At 42.9% G+C, this 22,557-nt stretch overlaps 1 protein-coding gene across 1 annotated transcript in view; it reads right to left on the reverse strand.

The window, feature by feature from the left end:
- The window catches only part of LOC306922490 (myosin-11-like), a gene marked incomplete at its 3' end in the record, with an annotated part of 37,825 nt that overhangs the window by 4,019 nt on the left and 11,249 nt on the right, over window positions 1-22,557 (reverse strand). The window contains exons 2-3 of the mRNA XM_079500132.1: window positions 12,389-12,759; window positions 9,756-9,912 (exon numbers count right to left, since the gene is read on the reverse strand). Coding sequence (XP_079356258.1) covers window positions 9,756-9,912; window positions 12,389-12,733 — 502 coding nt within the window. The 5' untranslated portion in view covers window positions 12,734-12,759. The remainder of the gene's footprint in view (window positions 1-9,755; window positions 9,913-12,388; window positions 12,760-22,557) is intronic.

Genomic DNA, 22,557 nt, shown 5'->3' on the forward strand with positions numbered 1-22,557 from the left:
GGCTCCTGCCCTATGGGCCTCATGGCTACAGAAACAGGAGATAGGCTCCTGCCCTATGGGCCTCATGGTTACAGAAACAGGAGATAGGCTCCTGCCCTATGGGCCTCATGGCTACAGAAACAGGCGATAGGCTCCTGCCCCTATGGGCCTCATGGCTCAGAAACAGGCGATAGGCTCCTGCCCCCATGGGCCTCATGGCTCAGAAACAGGCGATAGGCTCGGGCCTCATGACTCGGCAAGGCTTACTTGCGCTCTTACAGCCGAGGTTGAAAGTCAACGAAATGAGGACATCAGAGGCAGAGAAAGTACAGTAAAGAATGAGATTCTCAGATAGCACTTTCAGATCCAGAGCTCATACTGTACTGTACTGTACTGTACTGTACTGTACTGTACTGTACTGTACTGTACTGTACTGTACTGTACTGTACTGTACTGTACTGTCTTTATTAAAACTCAGTTAAGCCCTTATCCACTGAAGTGAAGCAGAATATCTTATATTACAAAAAGGCCCATGATCTGATCTGTGGGTCGAGTAAATATCACTGTTGGGAAATCAAATTATTACCCCCTCCTGTGTGTACATTGTGTTACACTTTGTCCAACTTGAACTAAACTGCATTAAATAGAGAATGTACATTACTCACTTCACTTCTGAATACTGTAGCTTCATGTGGCTTTTTGCTTGACAGTGGTTTGCTCTTCATTGACAAATAACATTTCTATCATTTTTCTCTACCGTAAAACAACAACAGTAGCCCTTATCTTATGGACACTTCTCATGTTTATCAGCACAACATCAAAGACATCAAAGATCAAAGCTAATTCTGAAGAATTAACTTCTAAGCCCGCTGGGATTATCCCCGATGATGCGGTGATAATCTTCATGCTGTGATCACAGATAATTGCAAATACTGAAAAACAAGCATGCAGATGTTTTGTCATGAAGTTCTGATGGTAGGTATGCACCACGTTCACTTTAGTGATATGAATATTTACCTGTAGAATATTTACTGTAAATGGTGCATTTATATAGCGCTTTTATCCAAAGCGCTTTACAAAGATGCATTACATTCATCCATACACACACACACACACACACACACACACACACACACACACACACACACACACACACACACACACCGATGGCGGAGGAAACCATGCAAGGCACAAACCTGCTCATTGGGAGCAATTAGGGGTTCAGAGTCTTGCTCAAGGACACTTCGACACTAACTCTGGGGGAGCCCACAGGAATCGAACTGGGAACCTCACGGTTCCCATCCGGCCACTCTACCGGCCACTATGTAGTGATATGAATAAATATGAATAAAAATGTCCCATTTGTCATCACATCATGGGGATTCGTGCTTTAGACCCCTTTGTGCTTTATGATCATTTGTAACAGACTGAAATTAGTCTAAAATATCCTTTTATAATATATAATAAAAGTTATACTGAACATATAAAATATCCTTTAATTATTAGTGAGCTGTTTAAGCAATATTGCAATTATACAATAACAGTTACCCTTAAAACTAAGAAAATTAATGACAGATGTAGTCACTACGACCACAAATGTCCCAAGAAACTAGCTAGCCTAGCCACCGAGTTTGCTAGCGCTCTGGGAGAACAGAGCAGCTGAATTCTTTGTTTTGATTAGGTGTGGAGTGGTGCTCGTTTGAACCACGGCTGTTTCAACCAATCAGATTGCTTCCTCGAAACGACCTGTTGTATAATAATAGTTACTATTAGTGGTAAAGGTGGATTCTCTAACTGGGTCTATAAAGACCTGTTGCTAAATTCAATATGCTGTACCGTTCAATAGTGTTGGATTAATGTGTGACCATTCTTCTCCTGCAGGAACCCGCCAGAGAACCCATGAAGTTACTAGCGAAGCATGGTTTGCATTCTGAGGGTATAACCCAAACACCAGGACAAACGCCCATGAATCTTGTCCCTTCGTGTTTACTGGACTTATACACAACTCTATATCTGAAGAGAAGACGACCATTTGCAGCGTGCAAGTCTAAACTAGACCTGCATGGCATGTACACAATGTAATGTACTATAGTGTGCAATACATTAAGGCTGTTGCTGTATAATACATTCATTGTTTTAATGTTTTAAGCCTAGAATCAAGCAATCCAGGATCCTTGTGAATCATCAACACCTTTGATTCTGTGAAGAAGATAACATGAAAACATGCTAAACAAATGAGTACCACAGACGAATAACAGTCTAAGTCCACACTATTGATCCATAATATATAAATGATAGATAAGGGTTCAGGACAACGAGGCCTTTTCGTGGAGGGGTCAGTCTGAAATTTGGACTTAGACTGTTTTTCGTCTGTGGTACTCTGTAATGGCATTTATTAAATGTAGTATTCGTTGCTGTCCGGAGGAAACCTCATAACTCCATTTTTGAGGTTTTTGATTTTATTCAATAAATCAGTGCTATTGAACACCCTTTACGTATGTGTGTTGTTTCGAAAATATTGAACCAATGGGAAGTAGTAAAAAGTGCTTTGGTCAAAACCTCTTAACTCCATTGGACCCTCAAACTGTCTGCTAAAGCAGCCAACTCCACCACCTCTCTCCTTCTCATGCAAGTTTGACACTATGTAATGTCACAACACTAACTTTGATGTTAGTATGTCAGTATTGCATCGTTTAAAAAATATAAGGTTTTATTCATTTCCTTAAAAAAACGTATATTTTTCATTTCCTGAAAAATGAACATTTTGGAGTTATGAGCAGAGATATAATATAATTAAATATTTTTAGAAAAAATCTCACAGGTTTTATGATCATGATTCACCAGGATCATGGATAGCTTGATTCTAGGCTTAATATAATTGATTTTTGTAAATCTGTATGTGGGGGGGGGGGGGGGGGGGGGGGGGGAATGAATGGCCGATTTTTCAGTGGAACCAGAAAAACACGGCCACTGCTATGCCCTATTACTGCGAGAGTTCATGAAATAAATAAATCACATAATCAGACAAAATATGACATGAAATAATGGACTGCAGCCAAAGACATTCCCCCAAAGCAGCTCATAACAGTAATGCGTATTAACCAGTCTTGCACTGATACTTGCTTGGCCTTAGCTTCTTATGATTACTTAGTGTAAGCTGCTCTATTTCCTGTTCACATGAACAATCTGACAGTCTCAATAATAGTGTCTCTAGAGCAGTGTTGATTTCGTCCACTAAAACTATGACAAAAAAATGTTCGTCGACTACATTTATTCACTGACGAAAACAAAATGGAAACTGAATGAAAACTAAGCTATGGTGACTAAAACTATAAGAGTAAATATACTGACAATTTTGTCAACAAATAAAAACTAGACTAAAATGACTAGTGGACAAAAGATCCAGTCATTTTTGTCATTTTACACTTGGTTGCATGCTGAAAATAGCCGATCTGCAAGCTCACAACGCGTCGCAGCACGATCACGTTGTGAGCTTGTAGCTCTATTTTCAGCAAGCGTAAAATCAGCCATTACGACGCCATCAAGGCCCGCCAAAATACATTTTAAAATGTTTCATGTCATATGAAAGCAGGGAATCATAGCTTCAAATTGACATATTGGTTGTTCAGTTTGACCCACCAGTTTTGGGGATATGGCTTATAGAGTAATGTCTTGCAGAGAAACAGCGAGTTGAGAAAACAGGCTTGAAAGGTTCACTTCTGTGGTCTCTAACATTACACCTAGCTACATGTTTAAGTATTTATTTCATATTTACATCTTCTATGGTCTCTAACATTACACCTAGCTACATGTTTAAGCATTTATTTTCATATTTACAAGTTGATTTCATTTGTGTATAGCAGCCAGATATACAGAACATAATACTCAACTATTGTCAAGCACTGCCAGGAATGGTATCCACATGTTTTGGAACTTAGCCTGTGTATTCTGTCTGTCATGACGGATTTGTTTCAGCTTAGCAATGGAGACCAACTCGTCGAGCCTTATCTTGAAACATGGATAAGTTGGAGACTTCCAGTTTACCAATATATATTTTTTGGCAGCAACCATACCTGCCTTAAGCATCTGTTTTTGGTGGGATCCTTAATTCCCACCAAAAACAGGGCCCATGACTCACAGAGCAACCAAATTATTGCAAAGGTTAAGTTGTTTCGTCAGGCAATGAATAGTTGGTAGTTGGGAAAAGGTTTCAGACAACACATCCAAAGTAAACACATCCAAAGGGTCTACACCCTTTCCTACAGTAGAAATGTATAAGCCGCACGTACTAAATAATTAGAACGGCCCTAGATGAACATGATAGCCTACATGAATTCGTCTTTACATTTTAACCCATTTTGGGCGGGAACCCCTTTTGGTGTTTTAAGCATTATGTTATACTTTAGCTATTGAAAAATAGCGCGGCACCGAGTGCCGCGCTACGAGCTTGTAGATCTGCTATTCTTGAAAAATCGTGAAAATGTGGCCCAAATGTTTGAATATATATTCTTTCAGAGAGAACGTTTTTTAACTCAAATCTTTGCTTCTGGGTGGGGTGGGGTGGGGGGGGGGGGGTCCCTGGCTGGAACAACATATTTTCAGATGGGGGTCGGCGACCAATTACATATATTTTTGGGGGTCCTTGACATGAAAATGTTTGAGAACCACTGATATAGAAACATAGGGTTTTTCAGAAAACTGTCAGGATTTAGAAGACATTCGTAGAATCGATCTCAGGTCTAAATGGGTTCAAAATAAATCCAGCGTGTGCCGAGTGTGTAATAAAATCCCTGCACTGTCATTTCCATTAAGACTTCCAGTTGAATAAGCGTGTCCCACTGCACAGAGCTACTGGGAACAGAGCTAGACCACTACGTCACGGATCAACTCCAGCAGCAGGATGACATAATGGCGTTTGTCAAAAATAAAGAGTCTAAAACCAGGCTCTCACGTCACCCCGTAGCCCTTTGAACAATGGAGAGAGAAGTGAAACATTACATCACTCTCTCTCTCTCAGTGCAAAAAAAACCCTGCACATTCAAGGTCATGTTTTTGCAGCCATGCATGCCGGGACCCAGCGACCACAGTGAGGAATAGTTCTGTAATAGGACTAGTCTTCTAGTGGAGAATATACGGATACTTTATCAATGTAATCATGTGTGTGGTTTGACAGTTTAGAGCCACAGCACTTGGATGCGGATATTCACAAAATGTCACAGCAGTCACAGGGACTGCATTGGCAAATGGAAACGGCATACTTCTGCTATGTCTGGTTAATGATTTCCTGGGCAGAGTTCGATCTGCATTCTTCTGATGATAAGCCTACGGTACAATACATGATGCAATTACATTGCTAAGTAAGTAACAACTAACCTGACGTTCCTTATTTTGGGCATGGTGGGAGGTTTACACATGTTCTAAAATAAGTTATAACACATCTACATTTTTGAAACAAGTGGTTAATTAAACAACAGCGTGGGAAAACAAACTAGGGTGTCTCCATTATGAAGTCTCCGTCTTAGAGTGCAAAAGACAAACACCCAACGTGACATTTAAATCACTCAACACTGCAACGTAGGAAGGAGGACACACCCACGGCCACGTAGGAAGGAGGACACACCCACGGCCACGTAGGAAGGAGGACACACCCACAGCCACGTAGGAAGGAGGACACACCCACGGCCACTACTATACTAACATACTGTGGTCTTAATGTAGGTAGGACACACCCACGGCCACTACTATACTAACAACGTAGGAAGGTAGGACACACCCACAGCCACGTAGGAAGGTAGGACACACCCACAGCCACTACTATACTAACATACTGTGGTCTTAATGCTTGAAGGAGGACACACCCACGGCCACTACTATACTAACATACTGTGGTCTTAATGTAGGAAGGTAGGACACACCCACGGCCACTACTATACTAACATACTGTGGTCTTAATGTAGGAAGGTAGGACACACCCACGGCCACTACTATACTAACATACTGTGGTCTTAATGTAGGAAGGTAGGACACACCCACGGCCACTACTATACTAACATACTGTGGTCTTAATGCTTGAAGGAGGACACACCCACGGCCACTACTATACTAACATGTTGTCTACAGACATTATGCATGCACTATGTCTTCTACAGACATTATGCATGCACTATGTTGTCTACAGACATTATGCATGCACTATGTTGTCTACAGACATTATGCATGCACTATGTCTTCTACAGACATTATGCATGCACTATGTCTTCTACAGACATTATGCATGCACTATGTTGTCTACAGACATTATGCATGCACTATGTTGTCTACAGACATTATGCATGCACTATGTTGTCTACAGACATTATGCATGCACTATGTTGTCTACAGACATTATGCATGCACTATGTCTCGTATGATCAAGTGGGCATGACCCTGGAATCAATTAATCTGTAAGGGAGACAATTAAACCACTCTGAAGTCTACGGTCTTCCTCAGACATTTAGCTGTCAGCATGGGTGGACAGTATAACTGAGTACTTGTACTTAAGTACTGTACTTAAGTACAATTTTGAGGTATTTGTACTTCACTTGAGTATTTCCAATTTCCAGTACTTTTACTTCTACTCCACTACATCTCAGAGCCACATGTTTTACTTTTACTCCACTACTACTAACATACATTAACCACTTCAACCCTATACATTTTGGCCATTTGAAAATAGCCGATCTACAAGCTCACAATGCGTCGCAACGCGCCGTGAAGTGGGACATTCTGCAATATGAGTACTTTTACTTTTAGTACTTTAAGTACATTTTCAATTCCGTACTTTTACTTAGGGTGCACTCACACGGTTCATGCAATTCTCTGTGCTCGTTGGGTGTTGTGTCATGGCCGCCCAGCGGCCCAATGCATTTCCAATGGAGGTCACATGGTTTGACCCAACATTGTGTTGTGTGAGGGGGAGGGGCGCAGTCGTCCGCCCCTCCCCCTCACACAACACAATGTTGGGTCAAACCATGTGACCTCCATTGGAAATACATTGGGCGGCCATGACACTACCCAACGAGCACCCAACGAGCACCAGAATTGCATGAAAGGTGTGAGCTCAGCCTTAGTAGTTCTACATTGCAGTATTGGTACTTTTACTTAAGTAAAACAATTGAGTACTTTTTCCACCACTGGCTGTCAGCACAGGTTTAGCACGGCGTCCGTCATCAACTCCAATAGTTCACACTGCACACATCATCAACTCTAATAGGTTACACAAATAAAGGTTTAGGCATCTTTGGCATATTGGTGTATTTAAAGGCTTTTAATGATTACATATTCACGTGCGGTAGTTTTGACCTTTTTGTTTGCATGCCACACATCAAGCTCCAAGTGTAAGTGGGTTTAAGTAGTGAGCGTTATTGACAACTTGAAGTTCTGTAGTCACTGTGAAGAACAACGCAGGAAGCCAGTCGGCTCATTGTGTTCACACAATCCAAAATGAGACATTTGACATCTCTATTTTTATCCAGTGGTGGAAAAAGTAATTGTTTTACTTAAGTAGAAGTACCAATACTGCAATTTATAACTACTTCGTAAAGTAAAAGTACGGAATTGAAAATGTACTTGTTGGCATCAAAATGTACTTAAAGCACTAAAAGTAAAAGTACTCATTGTGCAGAATGTGCCATTTCACAAGTGTGTACAAAATCTATTGAAAAAATAGCAGATCTACAAGCTCACAATGCGTCGCGCTGCGACGCATTGTGAGCTTGTAGATCGGCTATTTTCAAATGGCCAAAATGTATAGGGTTGAAGTGGTTAATGTATGTTTTCTAGTCAAATTTGAAATCGCCAAAGTAACTAGAAACTAATTGTAGTGGAGTAAAAGTACAAATTTTGGCTCTGAGATGTAGTGGAGTAGAAGTAAAAGTATTGGAAATACTCAAGTAAAGTACAAATACTTCAAAATTGTACTTAAGTACAGTACTTAGGTAAAAGTAGCCTACTTAGTTACTTTGTACCACTGGTAAGACTGTAATCCTGGGCGCTACTCTCCCTCCCTCTGCCAACCTGGGGAGAGCCCCGAACTGAGCTCATTGTGCTTCCTTCAGTGCATGAGGAGTGAGCAGCTATAGGCCGCTTCTTATCACCTGACAGGGGGCGTTTTCCTGGTAGGACGTGGAAGGAACACATTATTCCAACCAGTTCCTTTTCCCTCCATCTGGCAGATAGGGCATAGCAGTGGTTTTCCGGTTCCACTGAAAAATCAGCCATTCATTTTTTTTTCCCCATAGAGATTTACGAAATATTTATATCAATGAATTTATATCAATTTATAGCAAAGAATCAAGTCACCCAGGATCCTGGTGAATCATGAAACCTAAATAATTAAAAATGTATAATTATAATTATAATTAAATATTCAATAACGTTTTTTCACAGAATCAAAGGTTTAAAATGATTGATTGATATTTTTGTAAATCTCTATGGGAAAAATGAATGGTCAATTTTTCAGTGAAACCTCAAAACCACGCCCACTGCTAAGCCCTATCTCTATAGGGCCTATTAGAGACCAGGATTACTCTTACACATTCTTAAAGCTGAATGGTACGGTCGCACATGCTTGCCTTTAACAAATCGTTAGTAAGTGTTCACGTAATTATATTTACTAATAGTCAATCACAGACAAAATCTATAGTATACTGGACAGTGGTGAACTACGCGATGACATCATCATTACACAGATTTGTGGAATAGCATCTTAATTGACGTGATCAGTTTTGGGTGCGTGGGCGCGTTAGTCGCTTGTGTGTGTTGTATTTGTATGGTGTTGGAGTTGAGCCAATAATTAGACAAAATGGAGGAAATTTGAAACAAGCTGAAAACAAAAAATAAATATTAAAAAGAATGGAAGAAACGTTCCCACACTGTGAAGTTGCTCTTCACATTTTATTGACCATCCCCAGTTGCGTCATGGAGAGCGAGGTTATTTATTTACTACTGCTATCCTCTCAATGGAAAGGGATGTTGTTGTATCTCAGTTGGATTACATATCTGAGTTTAAAAGGCCTTTACACTGGACCTCACGTACTCTACGGCTCTGGGACATTTTGTAACACATCAACAACTTGCCAAAAGTTTTATTTATTAACTGTAAAATACATGAATAAATAATACATTCCCAGTAGGGATGTTACCGGTCCACAATCACAGCCAATATTCAGTCTAATAGCATGATATGGGATGTCCAGATCACCTTTTTATTTTATTTATTTTTTGCTCACAGTCCGATTTCCTATCATTAGAGCCGAACGCCAAAATATTATATGCACACTTGTATTCTCATTCTATAATACATATTGGTTAAATCTATTCGTGGGTTATCTCAGGGGTTCTCAACGTTTTTGGCCGGGGACCCCCGGAAATGCTTTGGCAATGTCTCGGGACCCCCGCCCCGCCCCCTCCCGACCCCCAATATAAATTGACTGCTACAATAACCTTAATAATAGAGACAATACACCATAAATAAATACTGAAACCAGATATAATCATTAGGGAAGGTGTATGCATGTACTATGTGTACTATATGTAAACTCTTCATTTCCACTTTCCAGCCATTCAGTTGAAGAAAAAAAAAAGAAACTTTTATTTTTTCTTTTTTTTTTGGAAAATAATTTGGGGACCCCCCAAAATAATTTGGCGACCCCCCGAGGGGTCGCGACCCACGGGTTGAGAACCCATGGGTTATCTGACTGAACTTAATTGAAAAGGTTCTTGGGTAGGACTCGTACCTTGCATCATGTTCCTGTATGCGTTGTCGGTGATGGAGTAGATGTGAGGAGGCACTTCATGGCGTTTCTTTCCTTTGTACATGTCGATGATCTTATCTGTGTAGATGGGCAGCATTTTGTATGGATTCACCACCACACAGAACAGCCCCGAGTACGTCTAGAAGGAGAAACACAGCATTTTGTATGGATTCATTCACCACCACACAGAACAGCCCCGAGTACGTCTAGAAGGAGAAACACAGCATTTTGTATGGATTCATTCACCACCACACAGAACAGCCCCGAGTACGTCTAGAAGGAGAAACACAGAATTGTGTATGGATTCATTCACCACCACACAGAACAGCCCCGAGTACGTCTAGAAGGAGAAACACAGCATTTTGTATGGATTCACCACAGTGTGGTTTTTCGTAGCAGATTTTAGTTTTAGTCAGTCTCTTATAGTAGTTTTCATTTAGTTTTAGTCACATTTTAGTCACCTGGAATGTTTTAGTTTTAGTTTTAGTCGACTAGTAAATATCATAAGATTTTAGTCGACTAAATCATACTGTTGATTTAGTCGAACAAAATGTATTTTGGCGGTGCCTTGATGCCGTCGTAATGGCAGTTTTTTTCACTTGCTGAAGGCTATTTTCAGCATGCAACTAATTGTAAAATGACTTATACTGGAGTCCAGTCACTGTCCACTAGTCCCTTCCTATAACATTTTAGTCTAGTTTTTATTTGTTGACGAAATTGTCAATATATTTAGTCTTAGTTTTAGTCATCATAATAGCTTAGTTTTCATTTAGTTTCCATTTAGTTTTCGTCAGTGGAAAAAGGTAGTCAACGAACATTTTTCGTCAATACTGGTTCACCACCACACAGAACAGGCCAGAGTACATCTAGAAGGAGAAAGCCATTCCATTATTTGAATTTGTGTGTCTGTGTCTATTAGTAGTCCACTGTTTCCCAAACAGTGGGTCGGGGACCATGTTTGGGTCACAGACCACCTTTTATGGGTCACGAGTCACGATACGAGTAAAAAATGTTCTTCTCCTACATTTAGAAAATAAATATTTCAAAAAGATTGTATTTTTTTATTTAAAAAAAAAAGTTAAATAATTTCATACAACAAACAAACAAATCTAAGAAATGTCATGAATGAAAAAATATATATAATTAAGAAGTAGTGAAAATAGCCGATCTACAAGCTTGTTGTGCACTTGCAGATCCTCTATTTTCCCTAGTTTGGGTCACGAGCAAACGTCTAATCTCTCTTTTGGGTCTCGAACTGAAATGATTGGGAAGCTCTGCTGGTCTATTTCAGTCTCCATTGCGTAATCATCACGTCAGTATTCCTCTAGTTCAGGCAGACCTCAATGGACTGAACTCCTCAAAGGCGCTGCATGGAGCTCACTTAATTCACACTGGATGTGGCAGCCAAGTCTATGGACCTTTTTTATGTTTGTCTGAGGCGCCCCTCACTTCACACGAGTGTGACTTTTGAGGGCCACTGACTAGCCCCTCCAAATGAATGGCTTTCCCGAAATCACGTCACACGCAAGCCAAGTCTATGGACTTTAATGTTTGTGACATAAATACATCTTGTAATACATTTATTCCACTTTTTCACAGACACGAGAACATCAACATGCCCCGAGAAATATGGGCGCCCCGAGATCTAACCAGTGTTGTTTTCGTCGACTAAAACTAAATGCGACGCGTAGAGCTTGTAGATCGGTGTAAAGTAGGTGTAAAATCAGCCATTACAACAGCATCAAGGCCCGACAAAATAAAATGTAGTCGACTAAATCAACTGTAGATTTAGTCGACTACAAGTTCCTCTGCTTCTATATCAGTGGTTCTCAAACTATTTCATGTCAAGGACCCCTAAATATTTATATATGTAATTGGCCACCCGAGCCCAATCTGAAAATATGTTGTTCCAGGGACCCCCCTAGTTAAGAAGGAAAGAGTTGAGTTAAAAAACGTTCGCTGTGAAAGAATATATATTCAAAGATTTTCATACATCTTCACGATTTTTCAAAAATAGGAGATCTACAAGCTCATAGATGTGCTATTTTTCAACCGTTTAAGTTTAAAATTTGGGTTGACGAAAGGGCCTTTCTGTGTGGAGTTTGCATGTTCTCCCAGTGTCCCCTAGGGTAGGTACCCTCACAAAAAACATGCAGTAATCTCTAAACTGCCTCCCCCTGGCCAGCCGGGGCGCCTGATGGAGGGGAAAGGAACTGGTTGGAATAACTTCCACGCGCTACGTCCAACCAGGTGTAAAGGAGCAACTTGGACACGAGACGTAGTCGAGTTCCGCAAGCATCACTGAAGTGATGCTTGAAACCACACCCTCGAGTGTAATATTGCAATTATACAACAGTTACCCTTAAAACTAAGAAAATCGCTGAAAAAACATATTTTTTTAATGACAGATGTAGTCACTACGACCACAAATGTCCCAAGAAACTAGCTAGCCTAGCCACCGAGTTTGCTGCGCTCTGGGAAAACAGAGCAGCTGAATTCTTTGTTTTGATTAGGTGTGGAGTGGTGCTCGTTTGAACCACGGCTAGAGGGCTGTCAACCAATCAGATTGCTTCCTCGAAACGACCTGCTGTATAAAATATGTTCTAAACACTCACGTAGATGAGGCCAGAGAAGTATCTCTCGCGGATGTTGTGCAGCACGGAGGCCTCGTTGAGGCAGGTGAGCTCGGCCATGTCCTCCACCTTGCTGAACTTGGGCGGGTTCATCTTCTGGATGTCGTCCTTGTTGACGGTCACCTTGCGGCCGTTGTCGGCCAGCTCCACCAGCACCTCGTCGCCGTGCTCCTCCTTCACGCTGGCCGCCTCGAAGCCGTTCTTCTCCGACGGGATCCACACTAGCTTCTTGGCCGACCAGTCCGCCTGCGCCATGGGGCTGTTGAGGAAGTCCTTGTCCACGAACAGGAACTTCTCGTCCTCGCTCGGGGCCTTGTTGCCGGACATCTTGGGTTGGAATGATAGCGGGCCAACTGTGGGAGACGGGGGAGAAATTAAAAGAAAGAAAGTCAGTAAATGGTGAATAAATGAAAGGATAAAATGGCAGTTTTATGGCAGAGTTCAAGGTTCAAGGTAGCCTCGGTTTTTATTTCCAGGGAGGGAAAAAAAGTCTGGGTTTGAGTCCACTTCAATAGTAGTAGCGCAAACGTCGCTCACTCTCTGCTGATTTCTGATCGTCTGCACCTTTGTTAAATTGACACAAACACACGCACACACACGCGCACACATTTTGATTTCTTTATTTTAATCCACAAATTACAATTCATTTTACAAGGAGACAAATATAAAGGGGTTGACAGACACACACACACACACACACGCACGCACACACACACACACACACACACACACTACTCTCTCTCTGTCGCTCTAATTAATTAGTCTCATGTCCAGCAGCTGCGTGTAGTTTCTCCCGGCGGATCCTGCCTGGGCCTATATATGGCCTATGGCATAAAAAGCATAGATGAGTTCAAGGTTCAAGGTTCAAGCCAAGGTTGTAGTTTAGTGTTACATCTTCTTGTACAGGACTACAGGTACATAAGAGTAACGCTGATATTTGTTCGGCTTCCTTCAGACAATGCAGCAGCAAATATATTATAATATAACATCAAACAGCAAAACACAGCAAAACACAGGGAACTAGAAAAAGTGCCCTTCTGGGCACAGGTCTCCACCAGGAGGATAGGACTGTGTGAGATGTTTAGGAGTAATATAAACATGTTTGCCTTTGATGGCAATTGGATGATTTGAGGCATTTTGTTCCAAAAATGTGTTTTGCAAAAATCAACCTGTTGGTGGCGCTATAACAGGCCAATGTGAAAAGGGTGGGATATATTCCTCAGCCCAGTAAGAAAATGTGTGAAAGATTTCACGTAAATTGCATGCTGCGTTCATGATTTGAGGCTTTTGTTCAAAACGGGGCAATCTTGCAAACTGTGAAAGCCAATTATAGCCAATTATGATGGAATATGAAATATCGGACAGATCCGACTTGAGCACATGACCATAGAGATACTGTGTAACGATTTGTGAGATTTTTGGACAGAATCTGGAGGAGTAATATCAAAAAATGTGTTTTACAAAAGTCGGCCTCCTGGTGGCGCTATAAAAGGCAGATGCGGAAAATGCAGGTGAAAGGTTTGTCCTTGGCCTCTAGGGAGTGTGCATGCAACGTTTCACGCAGATCGGTGCAGTTTTAGGTAAAACATGTGAAAAGCTGCCTCATGGTGGCGCTATAACAGGCCTTTCTGGAAAATGCGGGGCAGAGGTTCATCGTTGGCATCCAGGGAGTGTGTGTGCAAAGTTTGGCATCGACCGGGTTAACGGTGCCTGGTGGAGACAACAAAGGGAATGAATATAGAATGCAAAATAGAGCAAACAAAGAGTATCACTTGTGCATGTTTTCCCTGTAGTAGCAAAGTTAGGTGAACAACTTCACTATAGGCTATGTTCCATAAATACAACAAAAATAGTTTAGATAGGTGCAATTTGAGCTTAATAGTGCGAGAAGATGGCGATTGTGCGGGACAGACGGACGCACGGACGGATGAAAGGAAAAGAGAGGAAAGGAAGGAAGACAGAATGGACGGGAGGAATGATCGAAGGACAGGATCGAGGACAAAACGAGGACAATGAATTAAGGCAGAATTATCTTGACAGCTGAAGTGGCAGAAACAATATTATAAATAGGCTTATAGTATTTGTATTCCATATCATAAATATGCGTAATTGCATACCAATCCCTAATACATGGAAGAGATATAAACACATGTTTGGGGCGGATCAGACAGACATACAGTAGAGGGCACTGACTGAGATTCTAAAAATAGATCTAGACTAGAAAAAGTGCCCCTCGGGGCACAGGTCTCCACCAGGCCAGGTCAGGTTGTGGCCTCCTGGTGGCGCTATAATAGGCCAATGTGAAAAGGGTGCCATTTGTTCTTACACCATTGATGGCAATTGGATGATTTGAGGCCTTTTGTTCCAAAAATGTGTTTTGCAAAAAATTGGTTGCCCGTTGGTGGCGCTATAACAGGCCAATGTGAAAAGGGTGGGATATATTCCTCAGCCTAGTAGGAAAGTCTGTGAAAGATTTCACGTAAATTGCACGCTGCGTTCATGATTTGAGGCTTTTTGTTTCAAAAGGGCCAATCCTGCAAACTTTGAAAGCCAATGTTAGCCAATTAGGATGGAATATGAAATATCGGACAGATCCGTCTTGAGCACATGACTATAGAGATAGTGTGTAACGATTTGCGGGATTCTTGGACAGAATCTGGAGGAGTAATATCAAACTTCTTTTTTTTTCAAAAGTCGGCCTCCTGGTGGCGCTATAACAGGCCGTTCTGGAAATTTTGGGGCAGAGGTTCATCGTTGGCATCCAGGGAGTGTGTGTGCAAAATTTGGCATCGACTGGGTTAACGGTTCCGGAGATTAGCTGTTCACAGACGGACGGACACACGGACGGACACACACGGACAGAGTGCAAAACATACTCTCTCCCCATGCCTTTGGCCTGGTGGAGACAATAAAACATACTCTCTCCCCATGCCTTCGGCCTGGTGGAGACAATAAAACATACTCTCTCCCCATGCCTTCGGCCTGGTGGAGACAATAAAACATACTCTCTCCCCATGCCTTTGGCCTGGTGGAGACAATAAAACATACTCTCTCCCCATGCCTTCGGCCTGGTGGAGACAATAAAACATACTCTCTCCCCATGCCTTTGGCCTGGTGGAGACAATAAAACATACTCTCTCCCCATGCCTTCGGCCTGGTGGAGACAATAAAACATACTCTCTCCCCATGCCTTCGGCCTGGTGGAGACAATGATGGTTGGCGTACACTTTTTACATTTCACGCAGCAGGGGTTAATAAGCTGTGATGAATCTTTAAGTCTAGCCTGTAAAGTGTAAAGTGGTCTCTCTAGCTTTGACAGCCCAACAAGTTCATGTTATTTATTCCGTCGCTGGGGAGTTTCACTCAGAGAGTCCGCCCCCCCCACCCCCCCACACCCTCCTCCTCCTCCTCTCCCCCCCTCACCCCCCTCTCTCCCCCTCTCAGCTGTACGCTTTCACAGATGTCACAGGGGAGACACAAGGGAAACACACACACACACACACACAGTCACACACAGTCACACACACACACACACACACACACACACACACACACACACACACACACACACACACACACACACACACACAGTCACACACACAGTCACACAACCCATTTCAAGTAAACCATTTCCTAATTTAGATCTAAGGCTGGGAAACAGCGTTTAATATACTCTCAATGGTAAAGACGACTAGATGTGTCAAAAAAGCACATTTAAATAGCGCTGAAACTCTCTTTTCAATCACGACCACTTATACACTGTATGCATGCACGGACAACAAAGTCAACATCCATTCATTTTCATTCTCTCTCTCTCTCTCTCTCTCTCTCTCTCTCTCTCTCTCTCTCTCTCTCTCCCTTCACCAGGCTTCATTTCAGTTGTTATCATGACCATATTAGGGCGTGGGGTTCGTTCTCAGCGGAGCATGCAGGACCTAAACAGCAGCAAGGCAAGTGAACTCCCAAACAAAGGCCATATAGGGAATAGTATGTCGTCCCGCTGGCCCTGGCCGTTTTATTCCAAAATGATAACAGGGAGGCAGAGTGTCTGAGGAGGGGGGGGTGTGTTGGGTGGGTGTGCGTGTGTGGCTGGAGAGGGGCTTTAATGTTCATGCATCATGGAGGCCCCTAGCTAGCTGCCATCGACTCTACTCCCCCTGTTACTGTTAGATAGAGCCTTATACCTGTCTGTCTGGAGGACATGCTTTAGACTCTACTCCCCCCTGTTACTGCAGCCACTGGCTGTTTGATAGAGCCTTATACCTGTCTGTCTGGAGGACATGCTGTAGACTCTACTCCCCCCTGTTACTGTTAGATAGAGCCTTATACCTGTCTGTCTGGAGGACATGCTGTAGACTCTACTCCCCCTGTTACTGTTAGATAGAGCCTTATACCTGTCTGTCTGGAGGACATGCTGTAGACTCTACTCCCCCTGTTACTGTTAGATAGAGCCTTATACCTGTCTGTCTGGAGGACATGCTTTAGACTCTACTCCCCCCTGTTACTGCAGCCACTGGCTGTTTGATAGAGCCTTATACCTGTCTGTCTGGAGGACATGCTGTAGACTCTACTCCCCCCTGTTACTGTTAGATAGAGCCTTATACCTGTCTGTCTGGAGGACATGCTGTAGACTCTACTCCCCCCTGTTACTGTTAGATAGAGCCTTATACCTGTCTGTCTGGAGGACATGCTGTAGACTCTACTCCCCCTGTTACTGTTAGATAGAGCCTTATACCTGTCTGTCTGGAGGACATGCTGTAGACTCTACTCCCCCTGTTACTGTTAGATAGAGCCTTATACCTGTCTGTCTGGAGGACATGCTGTAGACTCTACTCCCCCTGTTACTGTTAGATAGAGCCTTATACCTGTCTGTCTGGAGGACATGCTGTAGGCTCTACTCCCCCTGTTACTGTTAGATAGAGCCTTATACCTGTCTGTCTGGAGGACATGCTGTAGACTCTACTCCCCCTGTTACTGTTAGATAGAGCCTTATACCTGTCTGTCTGGAGGACATGCTGTAGACTCTACTCCCCCTGTTACTGTTAGATAGAGCCTTATACCTGTCTGTCTGGAGGACATGCTGTAGACTCTACTCCCCCCTGTTACTGTTAGATAGAGCCTTATACCTGTCTGTCTGGAGGACATGCTGTAGGCTCTACTCCCCCTGTTACTGTTTGATAGAGCCTTATACCTGTCTGTCTGGAGGACATGCTGTAGACTCTACTCCCCCTGTTACTGTTTGATAGAGCCTTATACCTGTCTGTCTGGAGGACATGCTGTAGACTCTACTCCCCCCTGTTACTGTTAGATAGAGCCTTATATCTGTCTGTCTGGAGGACATGCTGTAGACTCTACTCCCCCTGTTACTGTTAGATAGAGCCTTATACCTGTCTGTCTGGAGGACATGCTGTAGACTCTACTCCCCCCTGTTACTGCAGCCACTGGCCGTTTGATAGAGCCTTATACCTGTCTGTCTGGAGGACATGCTGTAGACTCTACTCCCCCTGTTACTGTTAGATAGAGCCTTATACCTGTCTGTCTGGAGGACATGCTGTAGACTCTACTCGCCCTGTTACTGTTAGATAGAGCCTTATACCTGTCTGTCTGGAGGACATGCTGTAGACTCTACTCCCCCTGTTACTGTTAGATAGAGCCTTATACCTGTCTGTCTGGAGGACATGCTGTAGGCTCTACTCCCCCTGTTACTGTTAGATAGAGCCTTATACCTGTCTGTCTGGAGGACATGCTGTAGACTCTACTCCCCCTGTTACTGTTAGATAGAGCCTTATACCTGTCTGTCTGGAGGACATGCTGTAGACTCTACTCCCCCCTGTTACTGTTTGATAGAGCCTTATACCTGTCTGTCTGGAGGACATGCTGTAGACTCTACTCCCCCTGTTACTGTTAGATAGAGCCTTATACCTGTCTGTCTGGAGGACATGCTGTAGACTCTACTCCCCCTGTTACTGTTAGATAGAGCCTTATACCTGTCTGTCTGGAGGACATGCTGTAGACTCTACTCGCCCTGTTACTGCAGCCACTGGCCGTTTGATAGAGCCTTATACCTGTCTGTCTGGAGTCTCTGGACATGCTATTCGGTTGAGCCCAATTGCCAACGCCGGCGGGGGCAGAGGCTGTCCACCTCATGAACAGCTCTCAGCGGGTAAATGGAGACCCAATTGGTCTCCGGTTAGAACTCCGATGTTTTTTATTCCCCCCCCCCTGGACCCCCCTGGGGTTTAAGAGGTTAAAGGACCACTTCACCACTTTTCAACTTCTCTTCCTATAATTGGTCCTCACTAATGTTCATGATAAAATACCACCATTTTTTCCTACTCAGTCTGTGTCTCATAGGAGGGCTGTGGGCAGTTCAGAAACCTGTCCACCAGTGACATCATCGATGGTGAATCCAAGCTAATAGAAACAGCAGGCTTTCTTTTCCCGAAAAGTTGCAATGCAAAAGTTGAAGCCATCGTTCTCACGATAATACAAATCTAAATATATTTTAAAACAAATCTTGTTTAAAACAATAATCTGCCTAATGATGATGTCACTGGTGGACGGGTGTCCGAACTGCCCAAAGCCCTCCTATGAGACACAGACTGAGTAGGAAAAAATGGTGGTGTTTTATCATTAACATTAGTGAGGACCAATTATATGAAGAGATGTTGAAAAGTGGTGAAGTGGTCCTTTAAGTCCGACGTCATTTCTTAGTCCTATACGTTACGTCCGGGTCCAAGAAAGTGGCACTAGCTCCCGTCCGCTTCTCATTGTAAATAGCAATATCTAAACGCGTGAATCTTTTTTTTACAATAACGTTATTTTTCAGAAAGGAGACCATTGAGGGTTAAAATGGGTCTTAATGCTTCCAACTCGAGTAGAATTATTTATGTTCTGTACAAGTGTCCATGGCAAAGAAAATGTATGATGTGGAGACAATGAAGACTATTATCATGATTATTATTGAAGGTGGTAACAGTCCATTGGCTCAGTACACATTTAGAATGTGTGCAGGGTTGAGTACGTTGAATCTAGTTTGCATTAATACGATAGTCCCACTATGGGACCCTGACGAAGGCTGAGTGCCGAAGCGCGTTGGTCCTTTTTGTAATGTTCTTTGCCATGCCTTAAACCCAATAAAAAAGGCTTTTTTCACCTCACTGGAACAGAGTGCCTTGGATCCTCTTCTTTTATGTACTGAATAAACTCTATACTCCCCGTTAGTACAGCCACTGGCTGTTTTATAGAGCCTAATACCTGTCTGGACATGCTATAGACTCTACTCCCCCTGCTACTACAACCACTGGCTGTTTTATAGAGCCTAATACCTGTCTGGACATGCTATGGAGTCCATAGTATAAATGGTAAATGGTGCATTTATATAGCGCCTTTATCCAAGGCACTTTACAGAGATTGTGCATTACATTCACCCATTCACACACACATTCATACACCGATGGCAGCGGAAACCATGCAAGGCACCAACTAGCACATCGGGAGCAATTAGGGGTTCAGTGTCTTGCTCAAGGACACTTCGACAGTAACTCTGCGGGAGCCCGGGTTCGAACTGGCAACCTTACGGTTACCATCCAGGCACTCTACCCCTGAGCCACCGCCGCCAGTATGGACCATATGCAGACCGCGGCCATCTTACCATATAAGTTAATGGCAAGGTGCTAAGAAGGCGCAACTTCCCATTGACAGCCCATTCATCCAAACAGAAAAGTCCTATATCTGATTGTATTACACTACGTCAAACTCACCAACATTGCAGCTGTACGAAAAGCTTGAATTATCCTCTTTCCATCCTCAAAGAGTTTGTTTCATAAAAATCCACTGCCCACATGTTATGAGCTACTATCTGTCCTTGCAGGTGATTGAGTGTTGCAGTTTGGAAGTGCTCGTTAGATATCACTCAACAGCCCTGCGTACATAATGCACATAATGCAGGAGGCAGCAGGACGTTGCTTTACTGAAAACGAGTGCTTCCAAACTCTGATGGCAAGATGGCCGCCGTCTGTAAATGGTCAATAGGAAGGAGAGTTGTACTGGAGTGGAGGTCCTATTATTTAGCCACAATAGAGCGTTGCAGTCCCGCCCCCTCGAGAGACCCGGAAAATAAATTCCCGTTAATTTTCCTCAGACTTTTCAGAAAGTATTTATTTAAAGACGTTTACACCACGGACAAAGCCAACTCTTGTCGTGACAAATCATGACAACAAACACAATTTTTCGGGCTGAACAAATAATTAGAAAGAAGAAGAAAACGGCAGGTTACAACACTTTTTTTTGTTGTTGAAAAATGCATTGGGAACTATTTCCTGGGCCTGGCGTCGTCATGAAAGGGGGCGGGACTGCGACGCTCTATAGTAACAGGTGCACAGTGGTGGAAAACGTACTCGCGTTTTCTTTTTAACGTATCAATACTGCAATGCAGAAATACTCCGTTAGAATTGAACGTCCGGAATTCACGTGAGTTCACTTGAATTGTACTTGAGTAAAAGTGCAAACGTCTTGGCATCGGAATATTATGCAGAATATGTCCCATTTCGAGTTTTCACATGCATGAACACCTTTTGGAAATAGCCGATGTACAAGCTCACAATGTGTCGCATTGTGACGCCATTGTGAGCTTGTAGATCGTCTATTTTCAAATGGCCGAAAAATATTATGGGGCTGAAGTAGTTAATGTGTGTTTTGTAATACAAAATACAAATACAAATCTACAAAATAGTAACTAGTAGTTAAAGTTTAATATGATAATATTTACAATAATTGTCTCCACCAGGCCGAAGGCATGGGGAGAGAGTATGTTTTGCACTCCGTCCGTCCGTGTGTCCGTGTGTCCGTGTGTGTGTGTGTCCGTCCGTCCGTCTGTGAACAGCTAATCTCCGGCACCGTCAACCCGGGCGATGCCAAATTTTGCTCACACACTCCCTGGATGCCAACGATGAACCTCTGCCCCAAAATTTCCAGAACGGCCTGTTATAGCGCCACCAGGAGGCCGCTTTGTGCAAAACAAGTTTTTGGACAGTACACCTACAGATTTTGTCCAAACATCACGCAAATTGAGCCATTCAACGAAACGGGTCTTTCAGATTTCTCAGACTCCATCCTGATTGGCTAAGATTGGCTTCCAAAGTTCGCAGGAGTGCTCAGTTTCAAACAAAATGCTGCAAATCATGAACACATCGTGTGATTTCCGTGAAATTGTGCACGCACATTCCCACTAGGCCGAGGAAGAAATGCCACATGAACATTTTCCACTCAGCCTCATGGTGGCGCTATAACTGGCCGAAAAGTGTTTTTACCTCTAACTGCACGGATCTGTGGATAACTTTGTATGCTAACTCCCTAGTGGCCAAGGAAAAACCTTTGCCTGGAATTTTTCACATCTGCTCTTTATAGCGCCACCAGGAGGCCGACATATGTAAAACACATTTTCTAATATTACTCCTTCAGATTTGATCCAAATTTCACGCAAATCGGTACACATGCTCTTCATAGTCATGTGATCAAGACGGGTTTGTTTGATTTCTCATAATCCACCCTCATTGGCTACGATTGGCTTCTAAACTTTGCAGGAGTAGCCCGCTTTGTACCCGTTTTGTACAAATCGCCACAACTACTCAACGCAGCGTCCAATTGTGGTGAAACTGTGCATGCATATTCCCACTAGGCTTTGGAAGAAATGCCACTTGACAGTTTTCAAATCAGCCTCATGGTGGCGCTACAACAGGCCGCGTCGCGTCACACACACACACACACACACACACACACACACAAACACACACACACACACACGCACACATACACACACACACACACACACACACACACACACACACACACGTTTACATTGCTCCTAAACATTTTACACACACTCCTGTCCTCCTGGTGGAGACCTGTGCCCAGAAGGGCACTTTTTCTAGTTCTAAATGTTATGTACAATATTTTGATCCGAGGTGTAGTGGAGTAAAAGTATTGGAAATTGGAATAAAATACAAATACCTCAACATTGTAGGCTATTTAGGCCTGACATCGAAATTTAAAAAATGTCTTCAAAATCCTGTTTCTGTATCAGTGGTGCTCAATATTTCATGTCAAGGACCCCAAAAAAGATATGTAATATGCCTCCGCCGCCCCCAATC

Source organism: Electrona antarctica (genome assembly GCF_951216825.1).
Source record: "Electrona antarctica genome assembly, chromosome: 4".
Lineage (NCBI taxonomy): Eukaryota > Metazoa > Chordata > Actinopteri > Myctophiformes > Myctophidae > Electrona > Electrona antarctica.